The 15,845-nt window shown below is 43.5% G+C and overlaps 1 protein-coding gene across 12 annotated transcripts in view; it reads right to left on the reverse strand.

Moving 5' to 3' along the window:
• Positions 1–659: 659 nt before the first annotated feature.
• The window catches only part of GFRA1 (GDNF family receptor alpha 1), a 211,643-nt gene continuing 196,457 nt past the window's right edge, over positions 660–15,845 (reverse strand). For all 12 annotated transcript variants that reach the window (XM_063710530.1, XM_055352064.2, XM_063710532.1 and 9 more), the window contains 2 exons: positions 3,960–4,013; positions 660–2,870 (listed from right to left, as the gene is read on the reverse strand). In XM_063710530.1, the coding sequence (XP_063566600.1) occupies positions 2,718–2,870; positions 3,960–4,013 (207 nt within the window). In that variant the 3' untranslated portion in view covers positions 660–2,717. The remainder of the gene's footprint in view (positions 2,871–3,959; positions 4,014–15,845) is intronic.

Here is a 15,845-nt window from a genome sequence, read left to right on the forward strand (position 1 = left end):
CCCAAACCTCAGCAGATAACCCCTGTCTTCAGTGGCACCCCAAATGCCCGGACTGAAGGACAGGAAGTAGCGAATCATTTTTGCTTTTAAGCACGCCAAGAAGAAGTGAGACAGGTAAATGATTTACAGGTAAATGATTTAACTTATTGTGCTCCAGTTCTGGGGCAAATGATGGTGTTTTAGGGTCACCGTGTCAAACTAAGATCACACTGAATGGCGGAAACCTTGCTTGGCTTGCTTTGATAAGAATCTCTCTAACGTGTTGTCCCTGAACAAGATGCTTCCCCCTATTTATTTAATCAGCAACTGATTTTCAAATTGAGGATCTGGTAACTTGAATATGCTTTTATCACTGAAGAAAAATGAGATATTTGTTGGTGACAGATGAGGCTTTTCAAAATTTAATTTATATATTGCCTACCCATGCATTCTTCAATGAAGGCTGCCCTTGTTAGCACTGAAACTCCCATTTCCTCTTTGGTCATCTGAAGCTAATTAGAGCTGCCGTTACTGCAGAAGTAATCAATAGCTTTCTACAGTGGATCACATAGAATCAGATCCCTATGCAATTAGTCCAGCGTAGATACACAGAGATACCTTAATGAAAACAAAATACACTCTGTAAGAGATATGCGCTCATAGATAACTGGCATTCCAAATATTTTGACACACTTAATGTGTTTATTCAAAGTAAGAGTCTTTATAGATCTTTTCACTAATTAAATACAGTCGGGTGTCTGCTGAATTTCCCTTGAAAACATTTTGAAGTGAAAAAAGTCAGTACTGAGTACTGTACATTTGTGTTGATTAACATTTGGACACAAATATACTTTGAACACCAAAAGAGCTGAAAGACTATGCCTTTATCTTGGATTTCATAGATTTCCCCTTCCCCCCAGTGACTTATCTTACAAGGCAAACATCAGCAGGCAGAGGGGATCTGTAGAAACGTGCACCCTGGTTTCCTCCTCCATCTCTTCTACCAATGTGGGAAGAAAGCCAGTGCTTCCCAGCACTTTCTCAAGGTGGAATCTCCTCCTCTTTACTTAATATTGGAGGAAAAGTGGCCACCAGTACTCGATCATTGTAGATTCGGAATCTCACCATCTAAACCAGACTTCGAAAGTGCACTTTCGGGTCTACTTAGTTAAGAAAGAGAATAATGGAAGATGATATGTGGTTAGCAAAGCCAGATGCCTTATCACCAGGGTCCTGTTCTGATCTGTGCCAACCAACTCATCTCACCAAACCTAATGTCAACCCTCTTGATCCACAAACCTTCCTTCTCTTCTAACATGGTCTGCAGTCTGTCACGGAGGACATGAAACAAGATGCAAGCAGATCCTTAATGACCTTCAGACCAAACTGCTCCAAACAGTGGCCAAGACATTGCAGTCAGGAGTAAACACAATCCTTAGGAAAAGAACTGTGCATCCCAGCATGGATGTGCTTCCAAAGAAAGGACAACCTGCCCATGCCTCCATGTCCCAATCAAAGCTGCCTTTGTCAGATAACCTGAAAACCAAGGTACTGGATTGTGTCATGACAAGAGTGTCAAGAGATGCTGCAGAACATTTACAAGCAGCCACCAGTTCCCTCCACAGGTATGCACGCTTGCACTTCGAGCAATGACAAAAGACAATGCTTGTCTGTTCTGTTTCCTCCTGCCTGTCCATAGTCACATGATGCAGAACTTTCTGCTACAGCACGAGGCTTCTCAGATCTGCTTTTGACGAGCTGTATTTGTGAAGTTCATATCAGAGCGAACACTACTTATGAGGGGAAACAAGCTGTGTGTATTTTGTATTAAACCATCAGTAAAAAAATGAGACAATATCATTACTTTCAAAATATAGAAAGCCAATAGTTGAAATCATTTAGTAGTAAAATTTTTTTCTACATATAACCTCATATGTGTAAAGAGTATTAGAGCGACATTTCAGCTATATTGGACTCTTGTTAGGTAAAGGGCTTCTCACTCAGGTAAGGCTTAGGATTAGGAGAGTGTCGTTCAGGGATTGAGGTATTGAATCGGCACACTCATTCCCCACTCTCTATGTTGACTAAAAGACAGATACTATATTTGGATGTGACAGGTGTTTTTTTCTTTTGTACAAGAGTGCAGAACTGTTTACAGTACATAAACATCAGCGTGGAAAATGCTAGTACATATATAAAGGTGAACATCAGTACCAGCTGTTTCCACAAAGCCCACTCTTGGTAAGAATCTTCTTTGTGGCAAAAAAGCTTGGCATCAATGTAGGCTGAAATTTATATCATTAGAAATCAATGTCATTAAAGGAGATATGGGAGTTACCTTAGAAATATTAACTCCTTCTCTAGCTAGGAAAGGCCAGAAGTAAAACTGTTAAAATCATCATGATCATCATCACCATCATTGTCATCATCATCATCGAAAACACAGCCCCAGTTTGCTTTACAGCCAGTTACAAACTGTCCCTTTAAAATACAGCATATCCCAAAGCCTTCTGAGTTTGGAATGGAGCACTGCATCAGGTTTTTCACAGAAGCCCCAAAGGATCACAAGAAGCTTTCTTAAAAGGAAAAAAAAAAAAATGTTCCAGTTGAATGGAACTGTTTCTCAACTGAGCTCCTAAACTGGAATTAAACTGGAATTTCAGCTATGCAAGAGAACAGGAAACAGATAACTTGGTTTTTGTCTTTTTACATGTCCATATTGTATTTTTTTAATGCAGCTATGATGTTTCTGTTAAAGATAAAGATAATAGGGTGGACAGAGCGGTTACCACCAGGACCAGCAGTGGGCTCAGACCACAGCTTGGAGGAGCAGCCATTGATTTTGTGGTTATGTGGCTGGAAGCACCGAGACCTTCTTTTTCATAATTACCCTGTAAGGAAGAATGGTTTCATTATCATCCACTGCATGTCTTCATTCTACCACAGTATACTTTACACTCTCTCTCCCCCCGACTCCCCACTGGCTGACCAACTCACCAAAGCTAACCAAGATTTTACCACTGAGACTTACATACACTGACTTGTAGTTTTATGGGAAGAAACCATGAACCTGGGTTAGAACCAGATACTTTTGATAAAGCGTCTGGCCAATGCTTACTGCTTGCTCTTCCATTAGGGATTATTAAATTCATTTTGGGGGAAGATATCTGAGTTCAGCTACCCCTGTCATTCTTTACCCCTCTCTCCAGGGTTCCATGTTGCACAGGTAACTGACAGCATTGGAGACAGGCAGAGCAGCCTCTCCCTACATGAGCCAGTTCAAGCCCAGATTTTATAGATGAGGAGTTGGAGAGAGCAAGAGCTTGCCCTGCTCGTTGCTGGGAGAACTAAACCAGAACTCTGGCTTCTGGATTCCCAGCCAGCACAGCTGTCCTTCCCCAGGATAGAGTCCTCCATCCCTGTCACCAGCCCAGGATAGAGTCCTCCATCCCTGTCACCAGCCCAGGATAGAGTCCTCCATCCCTGTCACCAGCACCTGCTTAATCCCATAATGCCACCCTCCTACACAAGGAACCAGGGCCCACACACAGCAGAATTATCGGTCTCCTCACCTGTAAACTGGAGAGAGGAATGTATCTGCTCTAATCTACCCATGGGGGCCTGTGGAGGTCAGAGGCACCACAGATAGAGAACATCTGGTAAGCAGTGAGATTTGCTATGTATCATCTCTGTGCTGGATGATTTTACATGACTGTGATCACAGAGAGGCTCAGGGCCCTGGAACACTTGCATTAATCCTTGGACAAAGATTCCAGGTCCCATGCTTACTTCCACCTTTGTGAACTGGAATTCAAAGTCTTCACCTTGCTCAAAGGGCAGACGGTCATGGAGGGTGGCTTAGATTTCTTGTGGACTGGATACCTTCTTGTCTTTGAATGCTTTATATGATACCCTGCCCCCAGGGGCCCAAAGGCTATGTTTCTATAAATGCACAAAGCCTCCAAAAGAAACATACTTACATTGGAAATACAGAGGTGTGTATTGCCCGACACATTGGATTTCAGCTTCTGTGCCTGGAGAGGGACAAGAAAAAAAATGCTCAAACATAATACAGAAGAGTAATTACTGATGATCCATCAATCAGCTGTCTAGGGCAATGCTCTCTGATAAATATGTGAGACACAGCTGTGAGCTCCATATATAATTGAACATTTTCTAGTAGCCATGTAATAAAGAGATATCAGGTGAAGTTAATTTTAATAATATATATTATGTAACCCAATATATTACCATTTCAAAACGTACTCAATATTAATAAGATACTTTACAAAGTGTTCAAAATCTGGTGTGTTTGGCATGGCACATCTCAATTCAGACTTACCCCATTTCAAAGCCGAGTGGCTCCTGAAGGAGCAGCCCAGGACTAGGTTACTAAAGAAAATGTTTTGAAGTAATCCCTCATTTCTTAAAGTTAATTTTTGGGAAGTACCTCCTTCTAGGTAAAAATGTTGCAATAAACACCTGCATTTATTAGTGATACAGACAGAGACCTTCCTGGGCTTGTTTGTTTGTTCATTCATTGCTTCAGTCAACAAACCCTTACTGAGCACCTACTGTTTACCAATGCTGGGTATATAGTGATGAACAAAAAAGGACCTGGTCCCTGGGTTCTTGGGGCTCCTCTCTAGTGAGGAAACCACTCACTAGTCGCTGTTTAGGATCACATAGAATCCGGGGCTAAGGCACAGGACAGGGACCCTTTCCGATGGGCATCCTCAAAGAATCACACAGAGCAGTACAGATACTCAATCCAGCCATTTGAAAATGGCTTCCCGAGCAGTTGCAAGGGGACTGAGCTGTGAAAGCATTGAGCTCCCTGTTTCTCCTCAACTGGAACAACCCTCCACTGGGCTTCTACCTGATAATTTCATTATAGGAAAGGTCCCATTGCTCAAATAATTACAGTGAAAATGCATGTGAAAACTGACCTGGTACAACCCTCTCATTTTACAAAGGAAAACAGAGCCCAGAGAAGTTAAGTGACTAATTCAAGGTCACACAACAATTTACTTACAAAGTCAGGATGGAGACCCAGTCTCTTCAATTCCTAAATGAAAATGTGCTACCTCCTGCATCACAGTGGTTCTCCCCAAAATCCACACAAAGAACTCCCACAATGCTCCTTCCTCATCCCCAGCAACAGGAGCTGTTTGGCACTGACAGACAGAGAGCTTGTCAACGGGCTGAGCCCTGGTTAAGCGTTACACTTGAATCAAGGAGGACCTGGGCAACCAGCTCTGTGTGGATGGCACTGGCAGGCTGCCTGTTGTGACTTCTGCAACTCCTGGAAGACACGCTAAGCTAAAATGATAGCATGTTCACCCAAAGAGTAATTTATTGACCATAATGCTACTTGGGAGGCATCATAATCTTTACCTATATTTGCATATGCCAGCTGTGAATATGAAATAGAAACCTTTAAACAAGCATCAAGAATAAGACACTGTGAAGCATCCCTGGGCTGTTCAAAGGTCACTAAATGTTATGTATAAGAAGATCAGAGGGGAAATTGGAAGAGGAATTGAACCTGATTCAAAAGCCTACTTTTAATCTATATTAATAGCAAATCTGGTCCACCGCATTGTCACCTACAGAGAGTAATGTGTAGTGCTTTACATGTTTTATTTCTGTTCAAGTTTGGAATTGTGCCCAGATACCAAAATGGCCCTAAAACATCACATTCTGCCTTTTCTAGGCCATAATCTACAAAAGACATAAGCCCTTGCTAAGGGCCTTTGCATAACTAACAAATTTACTGAATTGCACAGGGAAGGCAGCGTGATTTCTAGACTGGGATGCATTATGTCCTCAAGTTCTTCCTATGCTCATGGTCACAGCCAAGTTGCACCTGAGTGTCCTAGACCACAGTAGCTTCTAAGAGTTCCAAGGGCTGGGAAGGCCTCCTTTCTACTTTGTTCAGTATGATTAGCACTAGCAGACAGTGTTTTATTCATTGTATACTCAATCTGTGACACTCATTAGCTATACTGCAGGAGTATAATCCTACCACTATTAAATGATTAGAAAGGGGTTTTCATCAATGGACTTGAAAAGGCCTCTATCTTAACAGGTTTTCTTAAGTGGACTCTGCCTGCATAGGTAGATTTCTGACCCTCATTAGTCACGGAGGGTTTCACACTACATTCCGAATTTATAAGCTTTCAACCAGGGAGACACGCACAGGTGTAAACTCCAAGGATCTTGTCTTCTACCTGGAAATGGCAGGCATAACTTCAATTTCACAGGAAAATGCATTTAGATCAGCTCCACGTCTGTGCAGTTGCCAAGTTCTTGTTCCCCCAAAGCGGGTATCCCATTGGCCTTTGTATAAAGGAAAAGCTTAGTTTCTGGCCTTGTCTCCATGTAGTCCCATTGGCTAAAGCTGGAAGCAGCACCTCTCAAGCTCATCTTGCCTGGGGGACCATTCCGATTGGCATAACTGGAAGAACTGCTGAGTCCAAGTAAGAATACGCAGCCAGATCCCTACAGGGGATGCTCTGAGAAAATGCCTTCTCTCCCGTTAAACATCTTCCCAACCCACAGAGGCACTCAGCACTCCAGAGGCTTAGCAGTCCACACACAGGACTCTAAAGACACTGCTTACATTGTGTGTTAACAAGCTTCCTACAGAGCAGTCTGGGTGCTCCGGAAAGCCCTACAGCAGCAGAGGTTGAGCAGAGAGGCTCTGGAGTTCCACCTAAACCTGGCACGGGCCACTGTCAGCTCTGTGAGTCTGATTAGCAGAATCAAAAGATTGCATATAGGTTTGAGATCTCTTTAAATCTCACACCAAATGAGATGAGGGCCAGAGTGTGTCGGCTGTCTAGACTGGATGGGGTCAACAACAGACATCATCAGGCTGGGAGTCCAGGACCTCTCACAGTGGGCATGCTGCAGAGACAGGGTCAGAGCCTGGGATGTAGACCTGTGAACTTCTGGCTAGTTGCATGCTTATGAGTCCTGTATGCAGTGTGAACTTCCTGTGACTACTGAGGGTCAGAAATCTACCTCTGCAGATCCAGAGTCTACTTAAGAAAATCTGCGTCTTAAAACCCACTTTGGAAGCCTGAGAAACCTGTTATTTCCACATTTTAAAGGCTTTTATCCCAAGCATTTCTGAAAACATCATCAAGCTATCACTGTCTCGCTAGTCAGGTATGATGAATGCAAACAGATAAAATTGCAGGGCGTCTCCCGCTTTCAGCTATCACAAAAAAGTACTTACACACTTTAAATGCTGTCTCAGTTGCTGCAAATGGGGACGTCCCAGGAAAATTAGAAGGAAAAAATAAACCCCAAACTCCTGAGACTTTGTAAGGTATAAGGTAAATTAGAAACTGGAAAAGCACCTTTTATTCCTGAGTTACCAACTGGTAAAACCAAGGGTGCAATAATAGAAGGGCTGGCACAGTGTTCGGGGGCCCTTCAGTGAGCCTCACAGCCCTGATGATTATGAGAAATGCAGAGAGCCGACAAAGAGCTCAGCCAGCTGGTACCTATGCAGACACCATGCCTTACAGTTTGTGGTTTTAACATGATATGTCTTTTAACAAGAGATGAAGAAGAGAAGATGCGTTTTATTTTTCGAAAAATCAATTCAAACTATTCTTACAGTATGTTGAAAAATGAATTATGTAATCCTTTTTAAGAAAGGGTGTTTCTTAACTCTAATTTATAGCTATAAGGTTTAGGGGAAGCTGCCTGACTCTAAGTTGGGGGAAACACCACCACTGAAATATAGTACCTTGAAGTTTTCATCTTGAGAACGGGAAGATGAAAATTATACTAGAGAAGCCTGTCCCCAAACCAAACGCCTTCCCTACATTCTGGAAAACCAGGGAAACCTGTTTTTTAGGCACGTAAAGCTTTGTCTCTCCAGCAGCTGTTGCTCTCATATTATAAAAGTGTCACTGGTGGTAATCCCCAAGTCCAGGCACGTCGCATAAATGAATTTTCAGGGCACTGTAATTGTGGGGGGACAGACCTCGCTAGTCCCTGGCACCAGAGGGTTAATAAATGCATTAAAGGCTGTTAACCTCTGTTACCTGGAGTCAGAGCAGTGCCTCTCCTGCTTTTTACCCCAGTGATTAGCATTTGGAAAGCCTGCCGTGGTGCCAGCAGCTTTCCTGTGCAGAATGCAGAGATGCACACATCATTTATAGCTCTCAGCCCAGTCCCTACGCGGGTTCTGCCCACAGCAGGCTCTCCCCAAGCTCTGGGGACAGGTCAGGCTTGCGAGCAGCATGCTCACTCTGATTATGGAATTGGAGACTTAAAAGTGCACTCGCCCGGAGCCTGGCCTTGCTGCCCTAGGACTCCATTTCTGTAGAGAAGCCAGTATTTAAGCTCCAGATTTTAGGCAGCTGTCAGCCAGCAGGGATGGAACATTTCTCTCTCCTCCTCCACGCATAAGAAAAGCCAGTTTCTGCTCTACCTCCAGAAAGTAAAACCAGGGGAAGTTGCCCAATCCAATAGCAACAGACTGTCCAGTCTGCAGCCAAATAGTCATAATTAATGATGCTCTGGTTCTTTTCTTCCTTGCTTTACTGATTAGAGAGATTTGCTATATTAGGAACCTGTTTGCTTAATGACAGAATACAAGCAATAAACAGAGAAATACACAGACTGTAAAATGCAATCAACTTTGCTCTCCAGCACTCACTAAGTACCTAGCTGCATCTATCACACTTGTCAATACCCGTTTATTAGCATACGAGTCTCTTCTGCAGCACAAACTGGACCTTTGCTAGGGAAAACCACTGTATGAGTTCATCCCAAAACAGTCCAGAAGCAGAAGTCCAGAACTCAAAGCCATTTCTCAGTTTAAATCTACATATTTTATGTTCCGTTGTAAGACAAGCCATGGGAAGAAGAGTATGTGCCTAATCGAGGTTAACTGAGCAGAGGAACCTGCTTCCAAGTAAGCATCATTCACACTGTATTTTAATAGATAGACTCACCTGCTTAAAGACTTCAATAGGTAATACTTACTATATAACAATTCTATTGTGTACGTGATACCAACTTGCCCAAATTAATTTCTGTATATAAAAAGAAGACAGAAGAAAGAAGCTCCTTGTTAGTGAATCCAAGCTAAGTAACGGTGGCCCACCTAGAAGTCTGGAGCCTTTTTTAATTTTTTTGGCTTTGGATTTTGCCTATTGACATCTGGGATTGCTGGGAGAAGTTTTATTGCTGGTCTGGTCCCAAGCAGTTGGCCAGCCTTTCGAAAACATCTGCCACTCTCTATTTTGAAACTCACCTTCCTGGAGGTTTGCTTTTCCTACAAACTTGGTAACAATCACTTGCAACCACTGGTCTGAATAATGTCCAGTAAAGTCAGCTGCCTAAAACAAGTGGACACATAAATAAAACCTGTTCTGAGCCTGTGAGCTGGGGTGTTTTTCTTCCAGAGCCTGAGCTCAGCAACGAAGGGATCCATTTCCTCCAAGCTTAATTCTGCCAAGCCCCACGGACCCTGGCCCAGGCCAGGAAGAAAACCAGGGGCTGTGAGGGCAGCCAGGGTGAGGCTGGGCAAGCGTGCTTCTGAGAAGGGGCTGGAGTAGCCCTGGGTGACTCTTCTACCACCGAGCCTGGGACCGTCTGGTCTCCTCTACCTGCTCCCCGTGAAGACGCTTTGTCTCTGTGTTGCCTGAACCTCAGCCAGAGGCTTTCATTACATTAAACTCTTAGAAGGCCTTGTAAAGGTATTTCACTCAGCACAGGTTTCAGGAAGGCCCAGGGGTGCCAACTTTCATTAGTCTGGGCAGGTCGAGTCACAGGATGAGGGACCTGTAGTCATACTTTCTTATTCGGAGGAGGCATAGCTCAGACAGGTTGGGCTACATTTAGGTGAAGCCTCCAATAATGGGTGCATAGTGAGTTGAAATAAAGCCAGATTCCAGATGTCTGTGTTTGAGTGTGGGGATCCTAGCCTTGAAGCTGACAGACAGGCTCCAGCAGCAAAGGTCTTAGATTCCTGGCACCAATGGGACAGTCAGAGTTGAACTGTGCAATTTAGTTTGAGCTTAGTGCCAAGCCTAGATCAGAAACCCTCTTAATTGACCTGATTGGGGACTGGGCCCATAGGTGGTCAATTGGGAAATTAAATTAAAGAGCAAAATCACTTAGAAATGGTATGTCTATATGAAACTTTACCATCTAAATATCACTCCTTTACTGATTTTTGGATTATGTGACCAGGACCATCTTTATTTTTTTTTAAAGAGTCTATTGATTGGAGTTCCCTGGCTTATGTTTTGCATAAGCCACGCCTATAATTCCTGGTCTACAGTTCCTGGTTTCAGTTTCCTAAAAACACGAGTGACGTTTGACACCCGCAGAAGAATCTCAGTACACAATAATCCTGTGTTTGTATAATTGCACTCGGTCCTTTATAGTCATCTCACCCACACCTAATCCAAAGGCTTTTTTTTTTTTTCAGGAATTTGCCTTTTCAGGTATATTCAACTTAGTTTGCATTGAAGCAATTGTCCTTTTTTTGTGCTCCTATTTCAGTGATTTATGTAATATTTAGCAAATGATGTAAGCAAAAATACCAACTACAACCAGCACAAAATATATTTGATGCCTGTTAAGCCTGCATCCAAGCTGGAGAGAGTGAGGGGCACTTGTGGGTAGAAGAAGCGAAGTCCACTAGTGTGGCCCGTGGAGTAGGTCTTGTGCAGTAGCCAGTATGTTTGCAGGGAAAGGGACAGGTTGGCTTCTATGGTGAGCTGGCTAAATGAGTCTCAGTTAAGAGAACTTCTGCTACAATTTAGAACTTGCTCCTGGTACTGGCTTGACTGATATGCTATGGTAAAAAGAGCACAGGTTGGCCAGGCACGGTGGCTCACTACTGTAATCCCAGCACTTTGGAAGGCCGAGGTGGGTGGATCATGAGGTCAGGAGTTCGAGACCAGCCTGGCCAGCATGGTGAAAACCCATCTCTCCTAAAAATACAAAAAATTAGCCGGGCATGTTGGCGCGCACCTGTAATCCCAGCTACTCAGGAGGCTGAGGCAGGAGAATTGCTTGAACTCGGGAAGGGGAGGTTGCAGTGAGTTGAGATCACACCACTGCACTCCAGCCTGGGTGACAGAGACAGACTCCATCTCGAAACAAAACAAAACAAAAAAATAAAATAAAAGAGCACAGGTTACAAGGTTCCTAGTCCTAGCTTTCCAACCATCATCCATGATTCCAGTCATTCCTGCCCTACTGTCCAAATCACAGGGTTGTGAAAATCTAATGTGATACTCTAGATGGAAGTCCTTTCAAAATTCAAGTTGCTGTGGACAATCTCTTAGCCTCTCTGTGGTTGATGGTCATTCTTTGATCGAGGCAAAAGTGGGAAATGCAAAACCTCACGCTAATCGGGCCTGCGAACATTGTATTGAAGAGAACTGGCTTGTGATCATCTGTGATTCCTCAGATTTAAAAATGAATGCAATGAAAGAGACACAGTCCAGTAAGATATATCAACAGCCCTCCATTAGCTAAGCATTCCCTCGGGCTTCCCTGTCAGTCTCCAGCGCACCATAAAAGGATGCCTGCAGCTTTGTACTTGTAATTTAACACTAATGGCAAGATGGCAAGGAGTGCTGCGTGCAGACTCTGTCTACAGCATAGAGCTTCACAGGGTGCCCTGGCTGGGCTTACTTCTTCTTTTCATACCTTCACAGGATCACCTTACATCCTTTTTGCTTTTCCCCACGCTGAGGCAGACATAAGTTGCAGAAATACATTAGAGAACTGTTTGTTTTCATTCATGGTTAACTTGCTTGATTAGTAAAATATTCAGACAAGAAGCAATTATGAGCTGTATTTTAGAAAATTATGCACAATTAACAATAAGATAATGACAAAAATGTGTGAAAGACATTTTGAAGACGTTTTGGTTTGGGGTGAGGGCGGCTGTTTTGTATAGCGAACATTCAGCATTAATGGTATAAAGGCAGCTAGGAGGGACGGCCCTAAAATGAAACATTTGTTTTCTCAGAATGTGCAGTTGGGAATGCAAATGTGCAAGAGCAACAGAAAAGATTCATTGTTGTCCCTGATGAGAAGTGCATGAAGCCTATCTCATCAGACACGCATCCTCATCACCATCAGATAATATTTATTAAGCCTCTCATTCTCCCGTGCATTTATGTGCAGCTGAGTGCGGCCCCGTAATGGCTCTGTGACTTATGGTGGTAACTAAGGTTTGATATAAAACACCACGGTTTGGAGACATAACGGACCAGGGGCTTTTGTTCATCCTCTGGTTCAGAAGACAGAACACGGTTGGTGTTGCAAAAAAACAAGGTAAAAGCAAAAAACCTTTAAAATTTTTTTAGAATACCTGCTTTTAGAGAAAAATATTCTAGAAAGTATAGGAAAACCAAGTAGATGAATAGTGATGATGACTGTGATCATTACTGTCACAAATAGCCTTCGCCCGATGATGATCCCATCTGCCTTTTACCAAATACACCCATCGCTGAAACTACTTTCTGAGGGGCGTGCTCCCCTTTCATATGGGTCAGAAACGGGGGTTCCGAGAGGTGATGACTTGCTCAGGTTTCCACAGCTTGAAGAGGCTGCGCTGAGATTTGAACCCAGTCACTCTGACTCTAAAAATCAATGCATATTGACTCCATGCTAGACAGGCTGTCCATTATCTCTCATATCTTACATCAACCCTCAGAAACAGCTCATTATCCTGGTGACAGCTAAGGAAGGTTCTGAGAGGTGCAGTCATAAGCCCAGGCTCACACAGCCAGCATGGACAGAGACAGCTCAGGCAGCACAGAATCAACAGTCTGAAAAGGAATACAGAGCCCAAGGGTGTCCTCCCAAGCTTCACCCCAGAAACCAGGAGCAACTTCTGCAAATGCAGCTTCTGTAGGAAGTCAGAGGTCAAGCCAGGCCAGGAGGTTTCTGCTCCTCCAAGATGCCAGTGGTGAGTGCCTCTCTCAGGCCCCTGCAGCAGAGGGGCAGGCAGGGGACAGCCACCCTGGGGAAAACTCCCAAAATGTTGACTCAGTGCCCACTGTCTTGAGTTTCCTCTCCAGAGAGTCTCATTTTCTTGGGTTTGAAATATAAGGGGCAGAGAGGAGGGATGCTCTTGGTTGAATTTTACCCAGTAAGAGAACCACGGCTGTTTGCTTCCACATAAGGGAGTTCCATTGTTCAAGAACATGCAGAACCTATTATTCAGGGGAACATGGTTGGCTAGAAGTCCTAAGGATAAAAGGTCAGTAGGGGATATAAGAAATTGGATTTATTTATAGTATGTGATCTAAGTGTGCTCAGAGGTATTCTCACAGGTTACCCAGAACAAGAGAGCATATTTATAGCCAAGATGGTGCAGACGTCCTATTCCTTTTTATTAAGCATGTTTATTACCCAGCAATTGGGTTAAGCAATTGTCCAAGGGCTGAATTACTGTCCTTCTGATGGGCTGGCCTTACTGCCCTCTGGACCACAGGTGCAGGTGGCCTAATGGCTTTTCCCATAATGCACTGAGGAGGACCTTATCTTCCCATCCTCTCTCTAAGTCTTTCTCCTTTTTTGAGAATAGTGGTTTAAAAAAAAAAGTGCTTAGGAGAAGACATCATAAGTGGGTGATCAAACAATTGGTCTATTTTTGCAAGGTAGCACACCTATATGATGCTCAAGTTCATTTCTCAGATGAATTTGGGGGTAAAGGTCACCGGATGCCGCCTCGGCACAGGCTCCTCCTATGTCATCATCAGCAAAGACCACCCAGGAGAATAAAATAATGGTATAAATGTTACTGTCCTGGAGGCTGAGTTACTGTGATGAAGGATTTAATTTGTTTAATAATTATAACACTCCTGGGCAGTAGCATTTATCATTCTCATATTTTAGATGATAAATCCAAGGACCAAAGAGATTAAGCTACTCTCCATCTTAGCCTGCAGAGGGTTTGAATTTTATTGTATCAAGAGGCCTGGCCCTTCAGCATCTTCTCCTAAGTATGATAGTCTCCTTTTCTTAAAAAATCAACACTGGAAACTAACCACCCTGCACTTGTTTGCATGATCACTTGTCAGGCATCAGTACAATTGATGCTGTGTTTTGCTTGAGCTCTATTATCTTTTTTCTTTTTTTTTTTTTTTTTTTTCCTGAGACGGAGTCTTGCTCTTTCACCCAGGCCGGACTGCAGTGGTGCTGTCTCGGCTCACTGCAAGCTCCGCCTCCCGGGTTCACGCCATTCTCCTGCCTCAGCCTCCCAAGTAGCTGGGACTACAGGTGCCCACCACTGTGCCCGGCTAATTTTTTGTATTTTTAGTAGAGACGGGGTTTCACCATGTTAGCCAAGATGGTCTCGATCTCCTGAACTCGTGACCCACCCACCTTGGCCTCCCAAAGTGCTGGGATTACAGGCGTGACCACCGTGCCCGGCCAAGCTCTATTATCTTAAAGTGAGTGTCGGACTGGAGCAAAACAAAGGATGGTATTGCCTCCATTCTCCATGGGACCACAGAATCACTAAGTGCTGTCCACTACATAGTACTAACATAGTACTGGGGTACTATAACATAGTACTGGGGTACTATAACATAGTACTGGGGTGTTCTGGGATGAGGAATAAGAGGAGACAACAGCTGAAGCCCAGAGCTAATGCCTGTCTGAAGGCAGCAAGAATGTCTTCCAGCTGTGGCATCTTTGCTGAGATGACTGAAACCTGCCAAAAGATATCCAAATGGCAGGCACGGACAGGCTTACATTGTTCCCAAGGAACACCAAATTTCCACAGAAACACCCTGGAGCCAAGCTGACAAAGATGGGTCAGACGACTAGAGAACTGAATGAGAAACAAAAAAAAAAGGAAGCCTGTGTCATTTCGGGGTGATAGAAGAAAGGGGTTCTAGGCACTGCAGGTGACCTCCTCCCAAAGTATTTACCGGGTGGAGAGTTCAAAATCAGCCTGCCCTTTGTTCACATAAAGGTACCACACTGCTTATAGCACAGAGTGGTAATGGGCCGTGAACCCCAGGTCACCAGACTGCACCTCAGAGAGGAAACAGCCCAGCCACATGGGACTTCCTTTGACCTTTTCTATTTCTGTGTAGCAGAAACATGGCTCTGAGCCAGAGCTGGTTCGCTCAATAATCACACTTGTTTTCAAGGGTCCTGGGACGTAATTCCCCATGGTGTGCTCCCTAAGCTATGTGATAACTGCATTTGTATCCCTGGGCCACCGCTTTTACTGGCTTTTGTTGCCTCAAAACATACCCATGGCAAATTCCAGAAATATAAATAACATGAACTATAATTCCAATGACAATGAGATCATGCCTTCTTCCAGATGCTATAATATATGATAACACTTGTATTACTCGTAATGAGAATATATAATTAAATTATCAGGTAGGGCTCCCTTTCTGCCATTCACTTTATAGAATAGTAAACTATGAGTTATTTGTATGTATTCATAACAGACTTTCTAAGAGTTAGGAGCTGGGGTTCAGGCAGTGTGATCAAGAGGCCATCTGTAAAATGAAAATCTTCTCTGGAGAGAACCAATTTATCGCCTGTTTAAGCTGGAGTTCTCCTGGCCTCACTGGTGTTCACCTAGTGCTTGGAAAATAGGCTTATTCTAGCTATAGGAGATTAGGGATAAAAGAGTTTTTAAAAAGAGAAAAATTATAATTTAGAGATACCGCACTGTATGTGCTTAATTGAGAGGGCATCTTGCTACATTGTTGCTGAGAAAAATAGATCCCATGACCTGCCTTTGTTGAAAAGGTGACATCTGGGTTCATTAAAGGTGTGCAATAGATTTTGATAAAAGCTATTTTTCTAAGTCATTAAATTGGTTTTTAGGAACT

This window comes from Gorilla gorilla, chromosome 8 (assembly GCF_029281585.2).
Source record: "Gorilla gorilla gorilla isolate KB3781 chromosome 8, NHGRI_mGorGor1-v2.1_pri, whole genome shotgun sequence".
NCBI classification, from domain to species: domain Eukaryota; kingdom Metazoa; phylum Chordata; class Mammalia; order Primates; family Hominidae; genus Gorilla; species Gorilla gorilla.